The sequence below is a fragment of the Lepisosteus oculatus genome, chromosome 14, assembly GCF_040954835.1.
Source record: "Lepisosteus oculatus isolate fLepOcu1 chromosome 14, fLepOcu1.hap2, whole genome shotgun sequence".
NCBI lineage: Eukaryota > Metazoa > Chordata > Actinopteri > Semionotiformes > Lepisosteidae > Lepisosteus > Lepisosteus oculatus.
The window spans coordinates 31,429,363-31,456,229 of NC_090709.1; the positions used below are offsets into that span (position 1 = coordinate 31,429,363).

Consider the following 26,867-nt stretch of genomic DNA (forward strand, 5'->3'; position numbering starts at 1 on the left):
TCCCTATCGGAAACAATGTCTTTAGGGATGCCATGAAGACGGAAGATATGCAGTACGAACAGGTCTGCTAGTTCCCTAGCTGAAGGCAAGGAAGGTAGGGGAATAAAATGGGTGGATTTAGAGAAACGATCTACTACTACCATGACTGTCATGTATCCTTGGCTTGGTGGAAGGTCAGTAATGAAATCAACTGAGAGGTGGGTCCAAGGACAGTCGGGGATAGGTAAGGGTTGAAGAGGGCCTGCCGCCCTCATCCGAGAAGACTTAATTCGGGAACATATAGAGCAGGCTTGGACATACTCCTTGACATCCTTAACCATGATTGGCCACCAGAAATCTCTAGAGATGAAATCCAAGGTACGTCGGAATCCAGGGTGTCCAGCGAAGCGGGAATCATATCCCCATTGTAAGACAGAAGATCTGACTGGGGTTGAGACAAATAACTTGTCCTGAGGGCACTGAGGAGGTACAGTTTGTCCAGCCAAGGCGCGTCTAACTATGACTTCTATGTCCCATCTGACAGCTGCCAAGAATCTACCAGAAGGGATGATGGGTTCAGGAAGCAGTTCAGCCTCAGGGGGGTCGTGGATCCGTGAGAGAGCATCAGCTTTGATGTTCTTAGAGCCTGGAGTGTAGGTGATAAGGAAATTAAATCTGGAGAAAAGAGGGACCATCTGGCCTGGCGAGGAAATAGACGTTTGGCCGATTGTAAATACTCCAAGTTTTTGTGATCTGTGTATATCAAGAATGGATGAAGAGCTCCCTCCAGCCAGTGCCTCCATTCCATTCCTCCATCCAATGCTAACTTATTAGCCAGAAGCTCACGAAAACCAACATCATAGTTCATCTGTGCAGGAGATACCTTCTTAGAAAAGAAGGCGCAGGGGTGAAGAATCTGTTCTTCTCCATGACGTTGAGAGAGAACAGCGCCCACACCATGGCCAGAAGCGTCCACCTCAACAACAAAAGGCAAAGAAGGATCAGGGTGTTTCAGGATGAGGGCAGTAGTGAAAAGGTGTTTCAGGTGCTGAAATGCCTCTTCTGCTTGAGGGGTCCATTTACCTTGTCTGGGTCCTTTGCGAGTTAAACAGGTTATGGGAGCAACCACCGAGCTAAAGTTTCAAATAAACCTCCTATAGAAGTTGGCAAAACCAAGAAACCGTTGTATGTGTTTAAGGTTCCTGGGTGTGGGCCAATCAGTAATTGCGGAGACTTTACTTGAGTCCATTTCCACCCCTTCTGGAGAGATGATGTAACCTAAAAAGTGAATCCTAGAAGCATTAAAAGTGCACTTCTCCAGTTTGACATAAAGTTTATTCTTTATGAGCCGGGAGAGTACTTCTCTGACATGGAGAACATGATCCTGGGTATTAGATAAGGTATTAGAGAAAATTAGAATGTCATCAAGGTATACCAAGACAAACCTTTGTAGCAGATCACAAAAAATATCATTAATAAAGGTTTGAAACACTGCTGGGGCATTTACCAAACCAAAAGGCATGACCAAATATTCATAATATCCATGGGTTGTCATGAATGCCGTCTTCCACTCGTCCCCTTCCCAAATACGGATTAAATTATAAGTCCCTCGTAGATCCAGTTTGATGAAGATCTTGGCCCCATGCACGGACTCAAGCGCTGCAAAGCGAATTAGGGGCAAAGGGTACCGGTTCTTAACAGTGATCTCATTAAGGCCACTATAATCAATACAGGGACGGAGCCCACCATCCTTCTTTTCCACAAAAAAAACTGGCACAAGTAGGAGAAGTGGATGGGCATATAATTCCAGCCTTCAGAGAATCTTGTATATATATTTTCAGGGCCTCGGATTCCATATTGGAGAGTGGAATATACGACCTTTAGGAGGAATAGTTCCTGGCAAAAGGTCGATGGCACAGTCATAATGTCGGTGGGGTGGGAGAGCCAAGGCCTCTTGCTCATTGAAGGCTTCCTATAGATCAGAATATTGGGGGGGGTATCGTAGGAACACCAGAAGGGGGCGTTTCCATGAGTGCAACTCTTACAACCTTGCAGACGACAGCAACTACCAATACATTGGGGTCCCCAAGTTAAAATTTCTCTATGGGACCATGAAATGTTAGGGTCATTCTGTTGGAGCCAGGGAAAGCCTAGTGCAAGGGGATGTGATGGGGTCTCGAGGAGATAAAACCAGATATCTTCCACATGTGTGGCGCCAATTTGCAATCTTATTAATTCAGTTTGCCATCTTATAAGTCCTGGAGACACTGGGGAAGCATCAATAGATTGTCCACGAAGAGGAGGAGTCACCTGGGTCAGGGGTAATTTCCAAGCTTGAGCTAAGGAGGCGTCGATGAAGTTCCCTGCTGCCCCCGAGTCAATAAAAGCAAGAAGTGGCGTCTGTTTATTACCCCAAAACAGTGTAGACATAATAGAAAATCCTGAGGAAAACTTGGAGGATTGAGTTAACTCACTCACCACAGGATCTTGAGTAGTAGGGAGGCGCCTCAAAGACGAATGTAAAGCAGGGCAGTCAGCTTTAAAGTGTCCTAATTTTCCACAGAACATACAGCGGCCCTCTCGTCTGCGTCTCTCTCTTTCTTCTGGAGTTAACCAGGTGCGGGCAATTTCCATAGATTATTCCGAGTCTAGAGTGTTGGTAGGTGGTGGCCGAGGAACCTCTAGTATCTGTGTCTGAGATCTTTCTCTATTCCTCTGACAAATTCTAAACTCTAATTCCAACACCTGGGAAATTACTTCCTCCAAAGTTCTGCCCAACTGTGGTATAGTTACCAGGTGATCCTTTATTTCTTCACATAACCCTTGCAGAAAAAGAAAAATTAGGACCTCATCCTCCCAGTGAGTCTCTGCTGCTGCTACTCGAAAGTTTATGGCATAATCCTGGGCAGACCTGTGGCCCTGGCGGATAGATGAGACGAAGGAGAGAGCCGAGAGTCCAGGGGAAGCCAGAGATCCAAACTGAGAAAGACCAACCGAAGCCGAGCCGTAATCCAAAAAACGTAGTAAAAGTGGAGAAACCAAAGTCGGAACCAGAACAGTACGAAGAGGTAGAAGGCGTAGCACAACTAAGTAGCTCGAAAGGAAAACCAATACTGAGCGAGGAGGTAGGGAAAGACTAGTGCTTAAATACAAGATGAGACGGAGGTGTGGTGGTGAAAGCGTACACTGATAGGTAGACTAATGAACTAAGACTACGCCTTCTTCTGCCTCTTTCGTTGCCGGGAGGCAGGGATCGTAACACATGGTTCTAGTGTAATACTGCTACTACAGCTACTACTACTGCTGCCACTGACACAACTGCAACTAATAAAATTTTACAGCTACTCCTACTGCTACTACTAATGTTACTAAAGCTACTAGTTGTACTTTTACTACTACTAATACTGCTGCCACTGACACAACTGCTAATACCACTACTACCATTACTACTACGACCATGACTTCAGATTCTAATACTAATTCTGATACTAATACTCCTGCTTCTATTACTGCTGTCATTACTACTAATAGTGATAAAAACAGAGCACTCACAGCTCTGTAGACATTGGTCTGGACTCTAGAAAGTGATTCCATTTGCAAGCAGCTCTGGACCTCAACACCTGTTGATGGGTCACTTCTATCAGACACAACATTGGAGCCCAAGCCCACCTACAAACACATTCACACACACTGAGAGATACAGTATACACCTACACACTCACACACATTCACACACACAGACACTACACATACTGACTAACACCATACACATTTATACACACAATCAGACACATACATGCACAAATACAAACTAGCACACATTCACAGACACACACATACTGTAGACACTACACTCAGAGATACACACCCACACACTGATACACACACTTTTACAGAATCACACATAGACAGTACACATACTCACAGACACAAACTCACACACTGATGGACATCACATACACTCTTACCTACAGTTACACTATAACAAACACTAACAAAAATACCACTAATATTACAACAGTAACACTATCACTATGACTAACACTATCATTATTACTAACTATAACACAAAGTTACTACTACACTACTAATACTAATAATAACAGTAATAATTCAGGTGGGTAGCTGCGTCAGCATGCGTAGGCTGCAAAGGAACAAGTAATAGGTTTTATTCCATGCTGAAAAAAAGAAGAAAGAGAGAAAGAGAGAGTGTGACACCTGAAGAAGGCTCCACGGCTGAAACGTTGTGTTCTCTTTCTCCTTTTTTTAGCATGGAATAAAACCTATTACTTGTTCCATAACAGTAATAATATCACTAAAACTAACATGACTACTAGTGTAAATAGTATAACAGTATATCCATAATAAGCACTAATATTAACATGAATACTAGCATTAATATTAAAACTACCAGTTGTACTCTCACTAATATTAACATGAATACACTAGTATTAGTATTAGTAGCTGTCCGTGACGTCACACCGCTCTTTGTGATGAAGGCGAGACACCTAGCCGGGCACAGTGACTTGGCGCGTGTCGCCGTGGTTACCATACTTATGATTTGTAAACAAATGAAAATGCATTTTAACTGTTACTTAAACAAATTCATCAACTTGGAATATAATTCTTTAGCTCTAGGATTAAATTCCTAAATAATAATTTGAATAACCATTCTTTAATTTCGGATTGAACAATATTAACACTAAACGCACTATGGTACTGTAATTGATCGATCCAGGCGGTATTGACCGTTTTCTAGATATTTAAAACAGGGCCAAGAACGGCAAAAGAATCAGTACTCACCAGTCGATGAAGTTAATCATTTATTCTACGGTTCTTCAGTTGAATTTATAGGTTATCGATAGATAAGTAATCAATTACTCTCCGCAGTGCGCTCCGCACACCTCCCGCGGTCTCGCTCGCTGATCCCGGCGCTCTGGCTGGTGTCTCTGATGTCACAGTGCTCTTTCTGACATATACAGATGCAGCCATTCAAAACAAGTGGGCGGTACCGCATTATTTTGCGGTGGGCTTTATGCAGTCTACCGCGAGTTACCGTAAATTCTCCTATAATACCGCATTTAAAATAATAGTATCCGGAATTTCCGCAAGGTGGAGCTAATGAAGCTGTAGCGGCAATGCTGGTTAATAAGACAGAATTAAGCGTTGGTATGCTCCTAAAGGAGGCCCCATCTCACCCTCCATCTCTGTGGTGCAGCCACAGAGAAAGAATTCAGGCAAGCTGATTTTAGATGTTTTTCTTTTGATAAGAAGCAAGCTCCCAGACGGGGATGCAAGTAGCTAAGGCTGGCTCTCATGATCAATGGTCATCCATTGGCGCCTATCAGTCTAGGGAGTGCCGGATGGACATCTGGACTGCATTCCTAAGTGTCAAGAGCAAGTGACTTATATCTCACCTTGACCAACCAATCAGGGACTGGTAATACCACGTGGGTCTCCAATGCCCGCCAAACTCTCAACCAATCAGCACACATCTGGGTCTTGATCAAAAAGGAAGCACAAGCTCAGTTCTGGGCTCTCCTTGGCCATTTTCGCGCATCCTCAGAGACAATCACGTGACAACTGCTGTTGTCTGCAAAAGGACTTGGACTTTGTTCTAAGCGCGAGGCCAAGGATCCCGTACGTACTCAGAATTCTACCAACGTGAATGCTCCGCTTGATCAATGGCAGCCTACAGTTGGACCCTCGTCGACAACCTGAATAGCTTATTCAGAAGCAGCGCTGGACCGGGAACGAACCAGTTTCTTCCCAGGCAAAAGAGTGACTTGTGAGGACTCGCGGTCACACTCTGTGCATAGAGGCTTTCTACTAGCCAGCCGGACTGCTGGTAGATCCCCTCGGAGCAACGACTGCCCTGCGCGCCGCAGTCAGATTCCTCTGCCCGTCCTACTCCGAGCTGCACCTCGACTGGTTGGCCGGTAGCCAGAGGACGCCGACACAACGCCCATTGGACAACCGCTGCAACAGAGGCTGCAACAGAGCCTGTCAGCTGGTTTGGTGTTCGTGCCGGGAAATTCCAAATCCAAACACAGTGGATAAGTAAACCCCATGTTCTACATTGCGTCTCGAGAATTTAATTGTACCTCAACACAAGTTGTTATCAATTTAATTCATGAGTAATGTATTTACTTCCGAGTTTAGAGTAACAGTGGGTAATAACACTGATTGGCGATTTGGTAACCGAACGATGTATACTGACATATATTCTCTGTTGTGTATCTCTTTGTGTTTGCATCTCTTCGAGATTATATACCTTGTATATTGATAACCCTCACAGTAAGGTCTGCCGCTTGTATCCAGGCAGACTAGTATATGTTTGGTGCACAGTTTATATTAATAAATGTTTCTCGTGTATTGAACCCGTGTGTGTGCGTTGTTAGTTGTTCTGACGATTGATTTTCTAAAAGCCCCAACGAACAACCTTGTGATTACTGCTACAATTGATAATTGTCTCAGTAAACCCATCAAACCACTACAAAGCTCAACCTCTCATGTTTGAGCTGTAGCCATCAAAGTCTTTAACGAAGATATTACTAATAGTATTAATAATGAATGACCTTGGACAAGCTGTAAACTCAAAGTATTGCCCTGGTCCACATTCTTTTTTTCATTGACCGATTTTGTAAAAGTAACACCACAGCATTTCGCAATCACACATTTGTTTCCAATCATGCAAAGTACAGTAATTTTTGAGAATTGATTCACCACCCCTTTCACATGCTCATAAAAGAGATTGATTTAGGAACATAACATATTACTGTATGCAAACTGTACTGTATACAGTATGTATATGTATATTTAATGTCTTAACTGTGCCTGTTTAAGTATTGAATATTTATATGGAATTTTACCACTGAAGGGAAATCTTAGTACCTGAACATAAAAAGAATAGGAGCATACTGTAACGCGTGTGAAGGCCATAAACGATATTAATTTTGGAACTTAAACATACAGTATATGGCTGGTCTCGGTACTTTAAAGAAAACATACACACCAGTATTCCATTTCTCCCTAAACATTTTAAGCATCGAAGTCTTTAACTAACGCGATACCGGAGTCAACAGGCATACTTTTAGAATTTGATTAAAAGGGAATATAATATGGAATCGCGTATCTAAAGAAATTAGTAACGATATAATTATATTCATGTACCGCAACACAAGAATAGTACACTCTGTACATTGTCTGTTGATAATGTTTCTGTAGTGCCTTTTCAGAATTTTGGGTGTGACCTTGCTGGTGGTGCTGTGGGTTAGGCTCCTGACTTCCCTGTTGCAATGTCTGTGATCAAATCCCACTGAAGCCATGACTCTTCCTTTATAACAAACATTTCTTTGAAAAAATGAAACGTTTCCCTTGGTCAGAGATTAAATAAAACCTCACTCGCACCAAACAAATTTATATTTCTAAATATAAATATTTCAAAATATCACAACATGATCAAATTTAAGTCATTTTAATAACAATGAATAGTCACCTAGTGGTAGTGGTAAAATTCCATATAAATATTCAATACTACAACGGGCACAGTAAAGACATTTACTGTAAATCTTTCTACGACCGACCAACGGACCACGAGTGCCCCTGTCGGTCAACCAATCACGTACCGCGGTGTTTTGCGTCAATTACCTCCGGCACTTTGAATGGCTGCATCTGTATAACATCTCCAAAAAAAAAACACACCGGGCTTTGAAGAGAGGCAATTCATAAGAGCTGGAGAAAGTGTAATATTTGTGTGCGTCAGCAGTGAAACTGCATGTTGATTGATGGAGGGCTGAGCGGGGAATAACGGTTGCTCAGGGTCACAGGTCATAGTGAATTTAGGAGCTAACTGGTTCGGAGTTACAGGTTAAATAATAAAGAGTTTGTTCGAGTGTCACATCTTCGTCCTGGGTTCTTAATTTTTACACTATACGTGTAGGAGAAACAAGACAGTGTGTGTGTGTGCCCAGGTAATTCTGGGAGACAGATCGAATCTGGGCTAAAAGAGAGGGGGCTTAGCCCTCTTCCATTTGCTTCTTCAAAGTTGTACAACCCATTTGTATCTGCTAGGCCCTGGTGAATTGCTGCAAAATGCTGAAATAACCTCTAGGCTCCTTGGTTGTCATTTCGTCAAACGTGCGTTTGGTACAAGAGTGCATGAAGGCACCGGAAATACATTGGGAACAAATGACCGGTCGCTCAAGACCTCTGTGAAGTACAGGAGCGTGCAAAACGAGGCTGTTTCCACCCAGTCTCGAACCAGGGACCTTTCGCGTGTTAGGCGAACGTGATAGCCGCTACACTACAGAAACCTGCAGGGACTGCTGCTGGTGTCTCGCTTGCGTTTCGGGCTAAGAAAGGGACGCGTCACTTTAGGAAGGGGGCGCTGGAGAGAGGAACAAAGGGCGCGATGAAACAAAATGCCGAAACCCAGGATCAAACCAGGGACCTTTAGATCTTCAGTCTAACGCTCTCCCAACTGAGCTATTTCGGCGGTGCGCAGAGCCCACAGCCACCTGCTCCAGCCTTCCTGTGTTGCGGCATGAGCACACCAGGAGTAGCGGGAGAGTGTTGCAGTAACGTCACTCAGAAGGAAAGCCACCCAGGTGCGCCCTCTGAGCTCTGTCCAGCGCATCTTCCTCGCATGGACAATTAGCAAGAACAGAATGACACCCCATGGGTGTCTCATGACCACACCTTAGGTTGTGACACCTGCAGGTGTGAGGGGTTGCCGGGCTACTTTGGAGCAGAGCTTGGGCGGAGGGGGGGCGGGAAAGCAGACAAAGAGGTGACACCTCAAGGTCTGCACGATCACAGCTCTCCGCCGCCCCAGGCTTCCGCTCGATAAGCTACTGGACACACCCGCCCCTCCTCACACAGACCGTGGAAAAGCCCCCGAGTGGGAGGGCTCTCTCTTCCTCCCAGGAGCTCTTGGACACGACGCACAGACAGGGCGCGGGGAGCCGCCGCCTGCAAACACGGCTCCAGGCAGGACTCTGCTCCGCAGGAGCCGCAGAGCAGAGGAGATGGGGGCAGCTTAGCTCCTGTGCAGAGACCTGAGCTGTTGTTGCTGCGGACGCTGTCTTTTCTGTTCTCGGGGTAGGAGTGAATGTTGAGTTGCCCTTAGATATGAAGCAGAGCACTTCATCGGCACGGGTGTGTGTGTGTGCGTGCGCCCTGGTGATTCTGGGAGACAGATCGAACCTGGGCTAAAAGAGAGGGGGCTTAGCCCTCTTCCATTTGCTAGTTCAAAGTTGTACAACCCATTTGTATCTGCTAGGCGGCGCAGTCGTCGTGCACAAAGAACGCTTTGAAAAGCGTCAAAGGCAAGTCATTCCAAGTTGGTCGTTTGTGTTTTCCGTTCAGACGCGAAATGCTGAAATGATCTCGGCTCCTCGGTTGTCATTTCTGCTCCATAAAGGAAGCACAGCACGCGTCGGCTTCCACCACGGTGGGTCGGGACACGATGCCGGGGGTCGGAGAGAGCGATGTCTTCCTCGTTAGTATAGGACCTGTCACCTGTCCCCCCCTGTCACGCGGGAGACCGGGGTACATCAGGACGCGCATTGAAGTGAAAGCAGGATGCGCTGCGACATGCACTGTGCAGATCCCGCCACACTAAGAGGTGAGTGGGTCTGTTCGATCACAGCGCTAGGCGAATCCCCAATCCCCTTTTGTGCGTGGCGACAAAAGAAGTCTGTTTCCGCCCGGGGACCTTTCGCGTGGGAGGCGAACGTGATAACCACTACACTACGGAAATGGTGGTAAGATGTGCCCAGCGGCCCAGTGCTGAGCTTCGCCAATGCAATTCAGCTGCTTCCAGTGCCTTTATTGGAGTGCGCTGGTGGACCGTGCTCTCTCTCCAGAGACCAGCATGCCTGTCATGGACGGAGCAGGAAAGGTGGCGCCACATTCTACGGCCCTCTCCACGCAATCGACGAAATCGGGCTACTGAAGTGGAGAAAATCGCCTCTCCAGAAAGTGCAAATATCATCTTGGAGAGTATAAATCCTATTGCCAAAGGTCAGCTCTGTCTACCAGAGTAACCCTCCCACCTCCTGCAGCGACGATCAGCTCGTCTTACACACAAAAAGTTTCGGTTGGAAACAAGCACCCCCTCTTCTCTCACGTTTTGCACGTTCGAGTAGTTTTAATGCGGCTCCTTCTTACACGGTGCTGATCTTTTGGAAAGCAGGAGGCAAAACCAACACGTTCTCATACTGGGAGTCGAACCCAGGCCACGTGGGTGAAAACCAGGAATCCTAACCGCTAGACCATATGGGAGCACACACCCCCGCTGTTCCCGGCATCATGCAAGCAAACTACATAAATATGAGAAAACACGCAAGAGAATTGTCACTCAGAGTGTCGAAGGGTCGATGTATACTGGGGCTCAGTTGAAATGCAACGTCAGGACTTTTCCGAATTATGTCACACGAAGAGAGCACAGCCTTTTCCACCCTGCTGCATGTGTATCAGTAACTTGCCGTGATCGTATAGTGGTCAGTACTTTGCGCTGTGGCCGCAACAACCCCGGTTCGAATCTGGGTCACGGCAGAATAGGGGCGTCTGCTTTTACTACTTGCACGAATGAAGGCAAAAAAAAGCCAATCGATGTGAACGAACGGCGCTTTACAGAGGAGTACTGCCTGACTGGATCGTTGATGAACGACAGAGGCCACTCCGACCTCTTCTCGGTTTTCTTCAATGACTTACTAAGGATCTTCTTCACATTCGCCCATGCAGGGGAAGCCAGTTACACCAAAGCAAACGCAGGAAAGTGCATTTCAAGCAGAGACCAGGAGGGACTTGTTTACACCGAGAGTGGTCGGAGAATGGAACAATGCGCCCAGCCCTGTTGCTGGAGCCGATTCTTGATGAGATCTTGGGATCACTAAGAGGCCCCCGCTGGATGCTAATCTTTCTGTTGTTCTTGCAGGTCCTGCGCTGCTTTTGAGCCGACAGAGCTCGTCCTGGTCTGTCGGCACAGCCCAATTGCAAATGATCGGCTCCGCGTACAGAAGGAAAGTGCGTTTGGTACAAGAGTGCATGAAGGCACCGGAAATACATTGGGAACAAATGACCGGTCGCTTAAGACCTCTGTGAAGTACAGGAGCGTGCAAAAAGAGGCAGTTTCCGTCCGGTCTCAAACCGGGGACTTTTTCGCGTGCGAGGCTAACGTGATAACCGTTGCACTACTGAAACAGTAAGAAAAGGGGCCCACCGGCAGTGAATATTCAACTTCATTGCATTACTGCTCCCAACCAGTTGATATCAATTTAATTCCTAAGGGTTATGTACTTGTTTTGAGTATCTAATGTAGAAGTTGTAAACAAGTTCAATTACGAAATGGTCTAAATGAATGATATACCGAAATTATGTCCTCTTGATATGTGTAACTCTTTGTAACTGAATGAATTTATATCTTTTGTATTCTGATAACCCTTACGATAAGATCTGTTAGGTTTACATGCATATTCTATATATTAATAAATGTATCCTCGTGTATTAGTACCTGTGTGTGCGTTGCTTGAGTTATATCGCATGGTTGGATTGTAAGACCATTAAAAGAATCAATTTTGTGATTTACTGCCACAAAAATAATTGTCCCAGTAAATTCCCAAACCCCTACAGAACTGGTGCCTCGTGAGAGCACACTACAACAGTGTGTGATCTCCTGTCCCAGCCTGAGGAGCAGACAGCGAGCCTGTCTCTCAATAATACTAATAATACAGTCTGTGATTCCCTGCCCCAGCCAGAGGAACAGACAGTGAGCCTGTCAATAATAATACAGTGTGTGATCTCCTGTCCCAGCCTGGGAAACAGTGAGTCAGCCTCTCAATAATTATAATACAGTGTGATCTACTGTCCCAGCCTGAGGAACAGTGAGCTTGTCTCTCAATAATAATAATACAGTATGATCTCCTGTCCCAGCCTGAGGAACAGACAGTGAACCTGTCTCTCAATAATAATAATAATACAGTGTGTGACTTCCTGTCCTAGCCTGAGGAACAGACAGTGAGCCTCTCTCTCAATAATAATAATAATACACTGTGATCTCCTGTCCCAGTCTGAGGAACAGTGAGCCTGTCTCTGAATAATAATAATACAGTGTGTGATCTCCTGTCTTGTGGAATGTCCTGTCCCAGTCTGAAGAACAAACAGTGAGCATGTCCCTCAATAATAATAGAACAGTGTGTGATCTCCAGTCCCAGCAAGAGGAACATACAGTGAGTCTGTATCTCAATACTAATAATACAGTGTGTGATCTCCTGTCCCAGCCTGAGGAACAGACAGTGAGCCTGTCTCTCAATAATAATAATACAGTGTGTGATCTCCTGTCCCAGCCTGAGGAACAGTGAGCCTGTCTCTCAATAATAATAATACAGTGTGTGATATCCTGCCCCAGCCTGAGGAACAGACAGTGAGCCTGTCTCTCAATAATAATAATACAGTGTGTGATTTCCTGTCCCAGCCTGGGGAACAGTGAGCCAGATTCTCAATAATAATAATACAGTGTGTGATCTCCAGTCCCAGCCTGGGAAACAGTGAGTTTATCTGTCAATAATAATAATACAGTGTGATCTACTGTCCCACCCTGAGGAACAGACAGTGAGCCAGTATCTCAATAATAATAATACAGTGCGTGATCTCCTGTACTAGCCTGAGGAACAGACAGTGAGCCTGTCTCTCAATAATAATAATACAGTGTGTGATCTCCTGTCCCAGCCTGAGGAACAGTGAGCCTGTCTCTCAATAATAATAATACAGTGTGTGATCTCCTGTCCAGCCTGAGGAACAGACAGTGAGCCTGTCTCTCAATAATAATAATACAGTTTTTGATTTCCTGTCCCAGCCTGGGGAACAGTGAGCCAGACTCTCAATAATAATAATACAATGTGATCTACTGTCCTAACCTGAGGAACAGACAGCGAGCCTGTCTCTCAATAATAATAACCTAGTGTGGAATGTCCTGTCCCAGTCTGAGGAACAAACCGTGAGCATGTCTCTCAGTAATAATAGAACAGTATGTGATCTCCAGTCCCAGCCAGAGGAACAGACAGTGAGCTTGTATCTCAGTAATAATAATACGGTGTGTCATTTCCTGCCCCAGCCAGAGGAACAGACAGTGAGCATGTCTCTGTCACGAACAGTTCTTTCCGGACCCTATGCGGACGAATCAGTCCGACGGAGTGGGGAAACACTGGGGAAACGTCATGCAGGAAAACGGGGCTGAAGACAAGGGGGCGTGTCCAAGGTGCGCTGGTGCACGGGGAAGGTGTGGCCGAGGCGAACAATCCGAGAGAGTAGTCCTTAGGGATAATCCAAAACGCAAGGATAAGTCCAAAACCAGGAGATCCATCAGAACAAGTTAAAAACCACGAAGGCCGGGTCGGAACCGGCGGACGGGGAACAGGAACGGGAACGGGAACGGGAACAGAGGTTAAAACCTTAACGGGACCAGGCGCTTCCAGGTCCCGGACTCGCACGATATGGAAATCAGATGCAGAGCCCGGATGAGCGTCAGCGCCTGGCTTTTAAGGTGGGCTGGGAATGGGAAACAGGTGCAGAGAATGAAGTCTTAAGTGAAAGGTCTGGAGCACCCTTAAGGAGGGGGAACTAATATCGTGACAGTCTCTCAACAATAATATGAAAAAAACTGTGTGATCTCCTGTCCCAGCCTGAGGAACAGACAGTGAGCCTGTCGCTCAATAATAATAATACAGTGTGTGACCTCCTGTCCCAACCTGAGGAACAGACAGGAGTGAGCCAGTCTCTCAATAATAATAAAGCAGATTATGATCTGCTGTCCCAGCCTAAGGAACAGTCAGGAAAGAGCAGGTCTCTCTATAATAATAATACAGTTTGTGATCTCCTGTCCAAGCCTGAGGAACAGTGAGCTTGTCTCTCAAACATAATAATATAGTGTGATCTCCTGTCCCAGCCTGTGGAACAGTGAGCCTGTCTCTCAATAATAAAAATACAGTGTGTGATCTCCTGTCCCAGCCTGGGGAACAGTGAGCCTGTCTCTCAATAATAATAATACAGTGTGTGATCTCCTGTCCCAGCCTGAGGAACAGACAGTGAGCCTGTCTCTCAATAATAATAATACAGTGTGTGATCTCCTTTCCCAGCCTGGGGAACAGTGAGCCAGACTCTCAATAATAATAATACAGTGTGATCTTCTCTCCCAGCCTGAGGAAAAGACCGTGAGCCTGTCTCACAATAATAATAATACAGTGTGTGATCTCCTGTCCCAGCCTGAGGAACAGACAGTGAGCCTGTCTCTCAATAATAATAATACAGTGTGTGATCTCCTGTCCCAGCCCAAATGACGACACAGTGTGGCTATCTGTCAATAATAATAATACAGGGTGCGATCTCCTGTCCCAGCCTGAGGAACAGTGTGCCTGTCAATCAATAATAATAATACAGTATGTGATCTCCTGCTCCAGCCTGAGGAACAGACAGTGAGCCTGTCTCTCAATAATAATAATAATACAGTGTGATCTCCTGACCCAGCCTGGGGAACATACAGTGAGCCAGTCTCTCTATGATAATAATTCAGTGTGGGATCTCATGTCCTACTCTTAGGAACAGACAGTGAGCCTGTCTCTCAGTAATAATAATACCGTGTGTGATCTCCTGCTCCAGCCTGAGGAACAGACAGTGAGACTGTCTCTCAATAATAATAACACAGTGTGATCTCATGTCTCAGCCTGGGGAACATACAGTGAGCCTGTCTCTCTATAATAATAATATAGTGTATGTCCTCCTGTCCCAGCCTGAGGAACAGACAGTGAGCCTGTCTCTCAATAATAATAATCCAGTGTGTGATCTCCTGTTCAAGCCCAAGCGAAGACACAGTGAGCCTATCTGTCAATAATAATAATACAGTGTGTGATCTCCTGTCCCAGCCTGAGGAACAGAGAGTGAGCCTGTCTCTCAATAATAAAACAGTGTGTGATCCTCTGTCCCAGCCTGAGGAACAGATAGTGAGCCTGTCTCTCAATAAAAATAATACAGTGTGTGATCCCCTGTCCCAGCCAGAAGAACAGACAGTGAGCCCGTCTCTCAATAATAATAATACTGTGTGTTATCTCCTGTCCCAGCCTGAGGAACAGTGAGCCTGTCAATCAATAATAATAATACAATATGTGATGTCCTGTCTCAGCCTGTGGAACAGAGAGTAAGCCTGTCTCTCAATAATAATAATAATACAGTATGTGACCAACTGTCCTAGACTGAGGAAAAGACAGTGAGTCTGTCTCTCAATAATAATAATACAGTGTGATTTCCTGTCCCAGCCTGTGGAACATACAGTGAGCCTGTCTCTCTATAATAATAATATAATGTATGACCTCCTGTCCCAGCCTGGGGAATATACAGTGAGCCTGTCTCTCAATAATAATAAAACAGTGTCTGATCTCCTGTCCCAGTCTGAGGAACAGACAGTGAGCCTGTCTCTCAATAATAATAATTCAGTGTGCAATCTCCTTTCCCAGCCTGGGGAACAGACAGTGAGCCTGTCTCTAAATAATAATAATACACTGTGTGATCCCCTGTCCCAGCCAGAGGAACAGACAGTGAGCCCGTCTCTCAATAATAATAATACAGTGTGTGATCTCCTGTCCCAGCCTGAGGAACAATGAGCCTGTCAATCAATAATAATACAGTATGTGATGTCCTGTCTCAGCCTGAGGAACAGAGAGTAAGCCTGTCTCTCAATAATAATAATACAGTGTGATCTACTGTCCCAGCCTGAGGAACAAACAGTGAGCCTGTCTCAAAATAATAATAATACAGTGTGGGATCTCCTGTCCCAGCCTGGGGAACAGTGTGCCAGACTCTCAATAATATTAATAATAATAATACAATGTGATCTACTGTCCCAGCCTGAGGAAAAGACAGTGAGTCTGTCTCTAAATAATAATAATACAGTGTGGGATCTCCTGTCCCAGCCTGGGGAGCAGTGAGCCAGACTCTCAATAATAATAATAATACAGTGTGATCTACTGTCCCAGCCTGAGGAACAGATAGTGAGTTTGTCTCTCTATAATAATAATTCAGTGTGGGATCTCCTGTCCAACTCTGAGGAACAGACAGTGAGCCTGTCTCTCAGTAATAATAATACAGTGTGTGATCTCCTGTCCCAGCCTGAGGAACAGAAAGTGAGCCTGTCTCTCAATAATAATAATACAGTGTGTGATCTCCTGTCCCAGCCTGGGGAGCAGTGAGCCAGACTCTCAATAATAATAATAATACAGTGTGATCTACTGTCCCAGCCTGAGGAACAGACAGTGAGTTTGTCTCTCTATAATAATAATTCAGTGTGGGATCTCCTGTCCAACTCTGAGGAACAGACAGTGAGCCTGTCTCTCAATAATAATAATACAGTGTGTGATCTCCTGTCCCAGCCTGAGGAACAGAAAGTGAGCCTGTCTCTCAATAATAATAATATAGTGTGTGACCTCCTGTCCCAGACTGAGGAAAAGACCATGAGTCTGTCTCTAAATAATAATGATACAGTGTGGGATCTCCTGTCCCAGCCTCGGGAACAGAGAGCCTGTCTCTCAATAATAATAATACAGTGTGTGATCTACTGTCCCAGCCTGAGGAACAGACAGTGAGTTTGTCTCTCAATAATAATACAGTGTGTGATCCACTGTCCCAGCCTGAGGAACAGACAGTGAGCCTGTCTCTCAATAATAATAATACAGTGTGTGCTCTCCTGCCCCAGCCTGAGGAACAGTGAGCAGTCCTAATAGTTACCGCTTTCCTGATTTAACTCAGCAGCTTTTATTTCGCATGAAGCGCAGGGAACTTGTGAGAACAGGTTGGGTTTGCTGTGCTCAACTGGCTCGGCGTCTTCGTGTCGTAGCGCCGCAACGGTGTGTTTTACTTCCTTCTCTTTTCAGCCCGGAAGAAACATTTTACTTGTTCCTTTTGTAGCCCATGCATGCCGACGCCTGTGTTGTGTTGTGGATTTTCTCCTTCTTGAATTTGTATTCCTCCTCCCTTTCTCTCCCTACCTCTACCTCTCCTTCTCTCTACCTCTCCCTTTTCCCCTCCCTACCTCTCTCCCTAGCTCTACCTCTCCCTCTCTCTACCTCTCCCTCTCTCCCTAACCCCCTCTCTCTCCACCTCTCTCCCTCTCCCTCGCCCTCCACCTCTCTCCCTCTCTCTACCTCTCTACCGCTCTACCTCTCCCTACCCCTCTCTGCTCTCTCTCTCTCACTCTGGAGTTTATTTTCCAGACAGAAATCCAGCTCCGTCCCTCCTGTGGTAGATTGGTGATGCAGGATGAGAGCCCCTAACCGAGAGCACTGCAGCGGCAGGTTCTGTGGTCTGTTTCAAATCCGCCCGCGCTGAGACACCGAGGAGAAATGAAGAGCCCCAGTCGCGCTAGAAAATCACCCGGGAAAGAGACTTTCAATGTAGGAAAAAAAAGTCGTTAGTAATGGACATAATATGTTTGTTTTGTTTTTTTAATCGCTGCGATGTGTGACTAAGCTCATATGACTAAGAGTTGCCCCCTTTGTCTAGATCTGGTAAACTGCTCGTCGCTGGTGGGCCAGATCGTGTCCGCCATCACTATACTGGGGCAATAGGACCCACACAGACCGCAGGGTGAGCACCCCCTGCTGGCCCCACAGAGAGGGAGAGGTAGAGGTAGGGAGAGAGGTAGGGAGGGGAAAAGGGAGAGGTAGGGAGAGAGGTAGGGAGAGGGAGAGGTAGAGGTAGAGAGAGAGAGGAGGAGTACAAATTCAAGCAGAGGCCTGAGTGGAGCACTGTCGTATGGCCCTGACATCAATCCCTCAACTCTCTGCATAAAGCAGTGTCTTATGGCCATGACATCCCACCCCCACCTTTCTCAGTGGAAAGCACTGTGGTATACCCATGACATCCCACCTCCACCGCTCTCTGCGAAAAGCAGTATCTTCAGGCCCTGCCATCCCACCCCCGCCATTCTCTGCGTAAAGAAGTATCGTCAAGCCCTGACATCCCACCCCCTCCACTCTCTGTGTAAAGCAGTATCGTCAGGCCCTGACATCCCACCCCTGCCACTCTCTGCCTAAAGAAGTGTCGTATGGCCCTGACACCCACCCCTCCACTCTCTGCGTTAAGCTGTGTTGTCAGGCTCTGACATCCCACCCCTGCCACTCTCCGTATAAAGCAGTGTCATATGGCCCTGACATCCCAACCCCGCCACTCTCTGTGTAAAGCAGTGTCATATGGCCCTGACATCCAACCGCCACCACTCTCTGCGTAAAGCACTGTCGTATGGCCCTGACATCACACCCCCACCACTCTCTGCGGAAAGCACTGTCGTATAGCCTTGACACCCACCCCTCCACTCATTAAATAAAGCAGTGTCATATGGCCCTGACATCCCAACCCCGCCACTCTCTGTGTAAAGCAGTGTCATATGGCCCTGACATCCCACCCCTGCCACTCTCTACGTCAAGCACTGTTGTATAGCCCTGTCACCCACCCCTCCACTCTCTGCATAAAGCAGTGTCGTCAAGCCCTGACATCCCACCGCCACCACTCTCTGTGTAAAGCACTGTCGTATGGCCCTGACATCACACCCCCACCACTCTCTGCGGAAAGCACTGTCGTATAGCCTTGACACCCACTCCTCCACTCATTGAATAAAGCAGTGTCATATGGCCCTGACATCCCACCCCTGCCACTCCCTGCGTAAAGAAATGTCGTATGGCCCTGACATCCCACCCCCACCACTCTCTACGTCAAGCACTGTTGTATAGCCCTGTCACCCACCCCTCCACTCTCTGCATAAAGCAGTGTCGTCAAGCCCTGACATCCCACCGCCACCACTCTCTGTGTAAAGCACTGTCGTATGGCCCTGACATCACACCCCCACCACTCTCTGCGGAAAGCACTGTCGTATAGCCTTGACACCCACTCCTCCACTCATTGAATAAAGCAGTGTCATATGGCCCTGACATCCCACCCCTGCCACTCCCTGCGTAAAGAAATGTCGTATGGCCCTGACATCCCACCCCCACCACTCTCTACGTCAAGCACTGTTGTATAGCCCTGTCACCCACCCCTCCACTCTCTGCATAAAGCAGTGACGTCAAGCCCTGACATCCCACCTCCGCCATTCTCTGTGTAAACAGTGTCATATGGCCCTGACATCCCACCCCCACCACTCTTTGCATAAAGCAGTGTCGTCAAGCCCTGACATCCCACCCCCGCCACTCTCTACGCAATGAAGTGTCGTATGGCCCTGACACCCACCCGTCCACTCTGTACTTAAAGCAGTGACGTCAAGCCCTGACATTCCAAACCCTCCTCTCTCTGCGTAAAGCACTGTCGTATGGCCCTGACATCCCAACCCCGCCACTATCTGCGTAAAGCAGTATCGTCAGGCCCTGACATCCCACCCCTGCCACTACCTGCGTAAAGAAGTGTCGTATGCTTCTGACATCCCTCCCCCGCCACTCTCTGTGTAAAGCACTGTCGTATAGCCCTGACATCCCACCCCCACCACTCTCTATGTAAAGCACTGTTGTATCGCCCTGACATCACACCCCCACCACTCTCTGCGGAAAGCACTGTCATATAGCCCTGACACCCACCCCTCCACTCTTTGCATAAAGCAGTGTCGTCAAGCCCTGACATCCCACCCCCGCCACTCTCTGCGTAAAGAAGTGTCGTATGGCCCTGACACCCACCCGTCCACTCTGTGCTTAAAGCAGTGACGTCAAGCCCTGACATTCCAGCCCCTCCACTCTCTGCGTAAAGTACTGTCATATGGCCCTGACATTCAACCCCCGCCACTATCTGCGTAAAGCAGTATCGTCAGGCCCTGACATCCCACCCCTGCCACTCCCTGCATAAAGCACTGTCGTATGGCCCTGACATCACACCCCCACCACTCTCTGTGTAAAGCAGTGTCATATGGCCCTGACATCCCACCCCCACCACTCTCTATGTAAAGCACTGTTGTATCGCCCTGACATCACACCCCCACCACTCTCTGCGGAAAGCACTGTCATATAGCCCTGACACCCACCCCTCCATTCTTTGCATAAAGCAGTGTCGTCAAGCCCTGACATCCCACCCCCGCCACTCTCTACGTAAAGAAGTGTCGTATGGTCCTGACATCCCACCCCCACCACTAACTGCGTAAAGTAGTATCGTCAGGCCCTGACATCCCACTCCCGCCACTCTCTGCGTAAAGAAGTGTCGTATGTCGTATGTCGAGGTGAGGTGAGGTGCGACACGCCGGAGCCCCGACGCTGCTAATGCGGAGCACTTGTTAACTGGCATTGAAAGGACGTGTGCACACAGAGCGAGCCTTCCCTGTGGTGGAGCGTGGAAACTTTCTCCCCGCGCTGCAGGAGTTGTGTGCGCTGCAGCGGTGCCGAGAGAACAGCACAGAAGGCAGCAGGCTCTGGAGAGCGGGTAAGAGACAAACCTTGTGGGCAGGCGAGCAGGCCCGTTTTTTGGAAATTGCTGAAAAGGCTCCGGTGTTTGTTCGGTGTGTGGCATCGCTCACGACGCGAGCTTGCGTAGCGATCTGCCGGACTGGTGTTATGCAAATGAGGCCGAATTGCGTCCCGGGACATGCTGCGAATGCGCATTGGCGACTGCAGATGTGTAGGAAACGGCGCGCTCGTTTTCTCGTTTTGCGGGACAGGGAGGCCTTGTCATTGATGGTTACATATGAGACGGGGATTAGGAGGAGACCCCGACTGATTGGTAAAGGGGAACACTAACACCAGAGTGACACCCCCGGCGTCTCTTTTTGAGAGACGCCCTGGGATTTCTTAATGGCCAAGGAGGGTCGGGACCTCGGATTTACGCCTCCCCCGAATATCGGAGCTGCCTCTAAATCTGCAAATGAAGATTAGTCGATAAACCACTTGTTTTTCGTATAACAATACATATATTCATTTATTACTGATTTCATTCATTGAGCACGGATACAATAGAGGTACAGCCATTCACTGTTTGACATGTCTGCACTGGTACAGAACCTAGCAATCAGAAAACGGGTGAAACTGTCTTGAGAATTAGCATACAGTACCGAGGCCCCCATGACCAAATAAAGGCTAACCTCGATAATCAGCCTAAATAATGCAGACTACAGCAAAACGACTGACTTTGAAAAGGGAATGAATGTCCGGAAGGAGAAGTGTAACCAGCTTGAAATGCTTCTACCTGCTGCTACCTGCTGCCTTGACTGGGACCTCGATGCCTTTGAACAGCCCCATGTTCCTCACTCTTCACAGGGCGTCTTTCCCACTGTTCACCACGGTCCAGATCCTGTCAAACACGTCAGGAGGAAGTTTGACAGGAGAGATGCCGTATATGACGAAAGCAGCAGTCAGGGTAAATTGGGGCGAGAGAGCTTGCAACCAATCTTCAAACTGTGCCCAGAAGGCCTTAGCAAAAAAGCAGGACCACAGGAGATGGGTCACAGTCTCCTCCTCGCCGCAGCCCACCCTAACGCAGCGAGGGCTGGGGGTGAGGCCCCTACGGTACAAGAAAGTTCGTACCGGTAAGCACTGGTGGACGACACTCCAGGCTAAATCTCTGTGAATGTTGCACAGAAACTTAGAGGATGTGTGTTTCCACACCTTCCTTGTTTGGGCTGATGTTAAAATGCCCACAGGGGTCTGCCTATTGTTCTGGGGTGCAACGAAATCTTCCAGTTTTTGGACGCTGACATCTCGGAGGGGAATATGGCCAATTGGGTGAGATCTTAGAAAACTTTTAACTGTCCCATAAATTGCAGGGCATGTGTCAGAGAGTGGGACATCCAGCTTGGGTCTGACACCCCACACTCTGAACACCTCCCTACCTATCCAGAGCCTGGCAAAATAAGTCCAGGTACGCGCTGCAGGTGCTGTTGCAAAGCCTCTCAGCACAGAGGCCAGGAAAATGCACAGCAGCTTCGTAGCAATATCTGGGACAGACTTCCCCCCTTAGGGTAGCGGCCTGTACATTATTTCCCTTCTGAGTCTTTCCTGCTTCCCACTCCATAGAAAATGAAACATCAATCTCCTCAGCACTGCCGCAACACGGTGTGGGATTGGGAAGGTAGAAGCCAGAAAATTCAAGACAGGCAAGAGCTCGGCTTTGATGACCAGCACCTTCCCTGTCATGGTGAGGTCTCGGTCCTTCCATTGCATCAGTTTTTTGTTTAAGATTGGCAATTTGTTCTGCCAATTGACTGTTCCCATCTCTTCTCCAAAATACACCCCCAGGACCTTAATTCTCTTCTCTTGCAGCCTGAGATCATGTCCTTCTTTTGGCTCCCTACAGTTCTGATAACAAATCTCACTCTTAGATTTGTTAATTTTTGCAGAGGAAGCCAAAGAGAAACGATCACAGCACTTCAGAGCTCTGCTAATTGAGACATTGTCAGAGAGGAGCAGGGTGACGTCATCCATGTATAGAGATGTCTTTACCTCTCCTCCCCCACTTCCAGGCACTGGTATCCCATTAATGGCCTGATCCTGGCGCAAGGCACAGGCTAAGGGCTCCATAGCCAAAACGAATAACAAGGGGGATAATGGGCAGCCCTGCCTCACCCCTGAAAAGACTTCAAAGGGGCGTGATCTATTGCCATTAACCATTACTCTGCTGTTGCTACCTGTGTACAGCAGGTTAATCCACTTTCTCATGATGGGGCCAAACTTCATGTGCTCAAGTACCGATGTTAAGTACTGCCGGTTTAGGCGGTCAAAGGCCTTTTCTAGGTCTACACCTAAAATGCACAGAGGGAGGGAGCGATCCTCCAAGTACAGACAGACATCCCTCAACAAGGCCAGGTTGTCGCTCATCAGGCGTCCTGCTATCCCACAAGTCTGTTCTTTCCCTACCAGTGAGGCCACTACATTTTGTAGGCGCAGGAAAAGGGCTATGGACAGGATCTTAGTGTCCACGCCTAACAGGCTGAGGGGTCTCCAGTTCTTTATGTCATTCTTTGCTCCTTTCTTAAACAAGAGAGAGATAGTGCCTTCTCTTAAGGAGTCAGGCAGCAATTCTGTCTTATAGCTTTCCTCGAATAGGAGCAGTAGCGGATCCTGAAGCAGATCCCAAAAGGTGCAATAAAATTCTTTAGGGAGCCCGTCAGCACCCGGAGTTTTCCCCTTCTGTAAGCTCTCCATAGCCTGTCTCAGCTCTTCTACTGTCAAATCCCTCTCAAGTACTTCCCTATCTTCTTCACTCAAAACGTTTTCTAGCTTTGAGGTGAAAAAATGAATTTCTTCATCCTTTACCTCTGTAGAGCTGTACAGTCTTGAGTAGAAGGCCTCGGTGCAGGAGAGGATAGCACTCGGCTCTGTTCTCTCTCGTCCCTCCTCATCAACTACACTTTCCATGACAGACTTGGAGCCTACCACTTTCCTGAAAAAGAAGCGAGTACACTTCTCATTTTCTTCTAAGAACTGCATTCTGCTTCTTAACAGCACTCCTCGACTACTTTCTTCGGCTATGCTCCGGATATCCTTTTTTAAAAGGGTGATATCCTCGAGCACATCGAAACCACTGTGCAGCATCGTGTAGAGACGCTGCAGCTGCCTCTGTTTCCTGGCTAGCACTCCTCTCCGTCTGGCAGCAGCCTTCCTTCCCTCAGCCATGAAAAAGGCCTTTGTCCTCACCTTCACCTCCTCCCACCACTCTCCTACTGACCCGTACAGACACTGCAAGGACAGCCACTGTGATAGTTTCTCCTTGTAGCGGGATACTACCCCCTCGTTCTCTAGCAGCTTTGTGTTGAGTTTCCAGAGGCCTGGGCCAAATACAGTCCCGCCCTGGAGTTCCACTCTACACCCTAAAGCCTGATGATCTGAGAAGAAGACAGGCTGAAGAGTGACCCCAACAACTTTCACTCTCGCTAAGACAAAGCAATAGTCAATTCTGGAGCTGCTATTCCTCCCATGACCATGTATATCCTGCTGTTGTGGGATATATACATCTATATGTGTCTGAGAGTTTAAAGTCTTAAACTAAGTTTTGCAGGGCCAGTGAGCTGGAATCCAATTTTATCGGGGAGCTAGACTGCCTGTCTGTGTGCTCTAAGATACAATTAAAATCCCCTCCCACTATCACGTCTGTGCTACATAACAATAGGGGAGAGAGTGCCTTGAGTAGCTCCACCCTTCCTCCCACGTCAGTAGGACAATACACATTGATTAGCCGCAGGTCAACGGTCCCCCATTCCACATCCACACACAGCAACCTGCCATCTATGACCCTCTGAATACTTTTCAATTTGAAAGCCCATCCTTTGAAAAGAATGGCCACGCCAGAGGCTCTGTTGTTATTGTCCCCTGACCAAACAGAAGGCCCTTTATCCCACCTATCTTCAAAGCTTTTATACCTCTCTTGATAGGCTAAAGCACACTCCTGCAACATCAACACATCTCCCTCTCTCTGCTGGAGGTAATCAAAGACAGACTGACATTTAACTCTGTCATTGATACCTCTGGTGTTAAGAGAAATAATGTTTAGAGCCATGTTACATAAGAAAGTGGATCCAGTCTTTACAAAACACATTTCTCTTCTGTCTCACCTGTTACCTTCTTCTTTTTCTTTTTCTTCTTACCAATTTCCTGCCAGCCATCCTCTGAATGAGCCTTCATCAGGGTGGCAGCAGTAAAAGCGTTCACGGAGTCCATTTCAAGGAAGGGGGTAGAGGGAGGGGTGGAGGGGTTCCAGCTGTCCCCATCGTCATGCTCTCCTTCCTCCTCGCTCGGGGTTAAAACAGAGTCATTTTTCCTTTTCCTCACGTCCAGCTCCTGGGAGCACTGAGGGGAAAGGGGTGCAGCCGATGCACCAGTCCCCTCTTCCCCCTCACCCACCAGCTGCTGCAGATCCTCCGTGATGGACTGGATGGAGGAGAGGAGGGCATCTGTAGCACTTGCAGAGTCTGAGAAATGCAGCTCCGCTGAATCCTGGGTATCCTCGCTGGACCCGCTCCACCGGGGGGCCCCACACTGGCCCTCGTTCTGAGGAGCAGGAGTGGGGGAGGGGTCCTCGCTGTTCTCGGGGGTTTTCAAACCCTCGTGCTTGTCTGGTGTAGTCTGGGGTTGTGGGGGCATAGTGGATTTCTCTTCCACCAGCCCCGGAGCCACAGCAGGACTGATCCTGGCTGGAGGCTGAGAGTCTTTGTCCAACAAGGGTTCTTTGTTTGACTTGTTGTTTGCTTTGGCTTTTCGGGCCGGTTTGGCTGAAACAAGCACTGCCTCATCCTTTCTCATTCTGAGTTTATTGGCGTAGGCGTGAGGGCAGTTCTTAAAAACGTGTCCTTCCGAGCCACATAAATTGCACTTTGGCAGCATTGAACAGTCAGAGGCTAAATGTCCCTGTTTGCCACAGGTCTTGCAGCATTTCACAGTGCAGGACGATGCCAGGTGTCCCACAGCACCACAGCGCCGACACACCTTTGGTTGTCCCACATAAAAAACATAGCCATTGCAGGCGCCCAGCCGGATTGTAGAGGGCAGGTGCCTTAAGCCTCCATTTACATTGTCCGGTAGCAAGCGAACCTCGAATTTCCTTGCTCCTGTTTTTATACCGTCAACATCTCTAACCTCAGTTCCATGGTGGACGGTGCAGTACTGGTTAAGCCAGGTGTGAATGTCCTCCGTCTTTGCCAGTTCCGAGAACATAACAACATGCACGGTTTTCCTCTCTCTCTGTGTCAAAGGCTGCAAGTTGATCTTCTCAATAGCAGGAACTTTCCCTCTTTTTGCCTCAAACACATCCACACATTGTTCAAACAGAGGATAGGTAGCAAATACAACCTCAAATGCTTTCTGACCTGGGAGAGCGAAGATGAAATCCAAGTGCCGAGGTTCAAAGCCAAGTTCCTTCTGCAACACTTTTCTGCTGAACTGCATACGATCCATGAAGAGGTCATCCAAAAGCTCAAAACGCACAGCATTCTTGCGGGATCCAAAAGTTGCCATTTTGTAAACTGCAAAACAAACACTGCTTCCACAAAATAAGAAAACAATCCAACAACTCCACCTACAGGCTGATCAAGGTATCTCCCCTGCCAGGTAAGTATGAGCTGTACAAGCCCCTGCAAGCGGCCCGCACCTGCAGCACAAAGCTCGCAGCCTAGGCCAGCTCCTCGCCCCGCACACCACCGCCTCCTGCTGGGCCCACTCTTTCGCACACTCACACGCCACACTAACACTCAAAAGGGTGGGCAAAACGAGAAAACGAGCGCGCCGTTTCCTACACATCTGCAGTCGCCAATGCGCATTCGCAGCATGTCCCGGGATGCAATTCGGCCTCATTTCCATAACACCAGACCGGCAGATCGCTATGCAAGCTCGCGTCATGCGCCTGCCACACACCAAACAAACACCGGAGCCTTTTCAGCAATTTCCAAAAAACGGGCCTGCTCGCCTGCCCACAAGGCTCCGTCTCTTACCCGCTCTCCAGAGCCTGCAGCCTTCTGTGCTGTTCTCTCGGCACCGCTGCAGCGCACACAACTCCTGCAGCGCGGGGAGAAAGTTTCCACGCTCCGCCGCAGGGAAGGCTCGCTCCGTGTGCACACGTCCTTTCAATGCCAGTTCAACAAGTGCTCCGCATTAGCAGCGTCGGGGATCCGGCATGTCGCACCTCACCTCACCTCGCACAGCCCCCTCCTTGAATGTCTGGCGCTGGGCATGCCCCGCTCTCCTCCACCTTATCTTATCGCATGTGACCACCGACAATGGCCACAATGCCGGGGAATGGCACCTGTAAAGTGTTAATTGGGGCACAGGAACAGCCCGTCTCGTCTCGGGGGCCGGCTTCAAAGACAATACAGCAAACACAGCGAGGCGGGGGAAGTAGACGACACGACACATGCAGGTACATTCAGCTCCGGCGGGAACGAGTCA

The 26,867-nt window shown here is 47.9% G+C and overlaps 1 protein-coding gene, 3 non-coding genes and 1 pseudogene across 4 annotated transcripts in view; 1 reads left to right on the top strand and 4 right to left on the bottom strand.

The window, feature by feature from the left end:
- The window catches only part of LOC138243350 (BOLA class I histocompatibility antigen, alpha chain BL3-7-like), a 37,852-nt gene extending 16,619 nt beyond the window's left edge, over positions 1–21,233 (bottom strand). The window contains exon 1 of the mRNA XM_069198919.1: positions 21,191–21,233. Within this exon, the coding sequence (XP_069055020.1) occupies positions 21,191–21,233 (43 nt within the window). The remainder of the gene's footprint in view (positions 1–21,190) is intronic.
- LOC138242338 (zinc finger protein 850-like) overlaps positions 1–26,867 on the bottom strand; it is a 1,462,105-nt pseudogene that overhangs the window by 859,270 nt on the left and 575,968 nt on the right.
- Positions 8,404–8,476, bottom strand: trnaf-gaa (transfer RNA phenylalanine (anticodon GAA)). The gene has a single exon. It is a non-coding gene; the product is annotated as a tRNA-Phe (tRNA).
- Positions 10,195–10,266, bottom strand: trnae-uuc (transfer RNA glutamic acid (anticodon UUC)). Its single transcript has one exon. It is a non-coding gene; the product is annotated as a tRNA-Glu (tRNA).
- Positions 10,468–10,539, top strand: trnah-gug (transfer RNA histidin (anticodon GUG)). Its single transcript has one exon. It is a non-coding gene; the product is annotated as a tRNA-His (tRNA).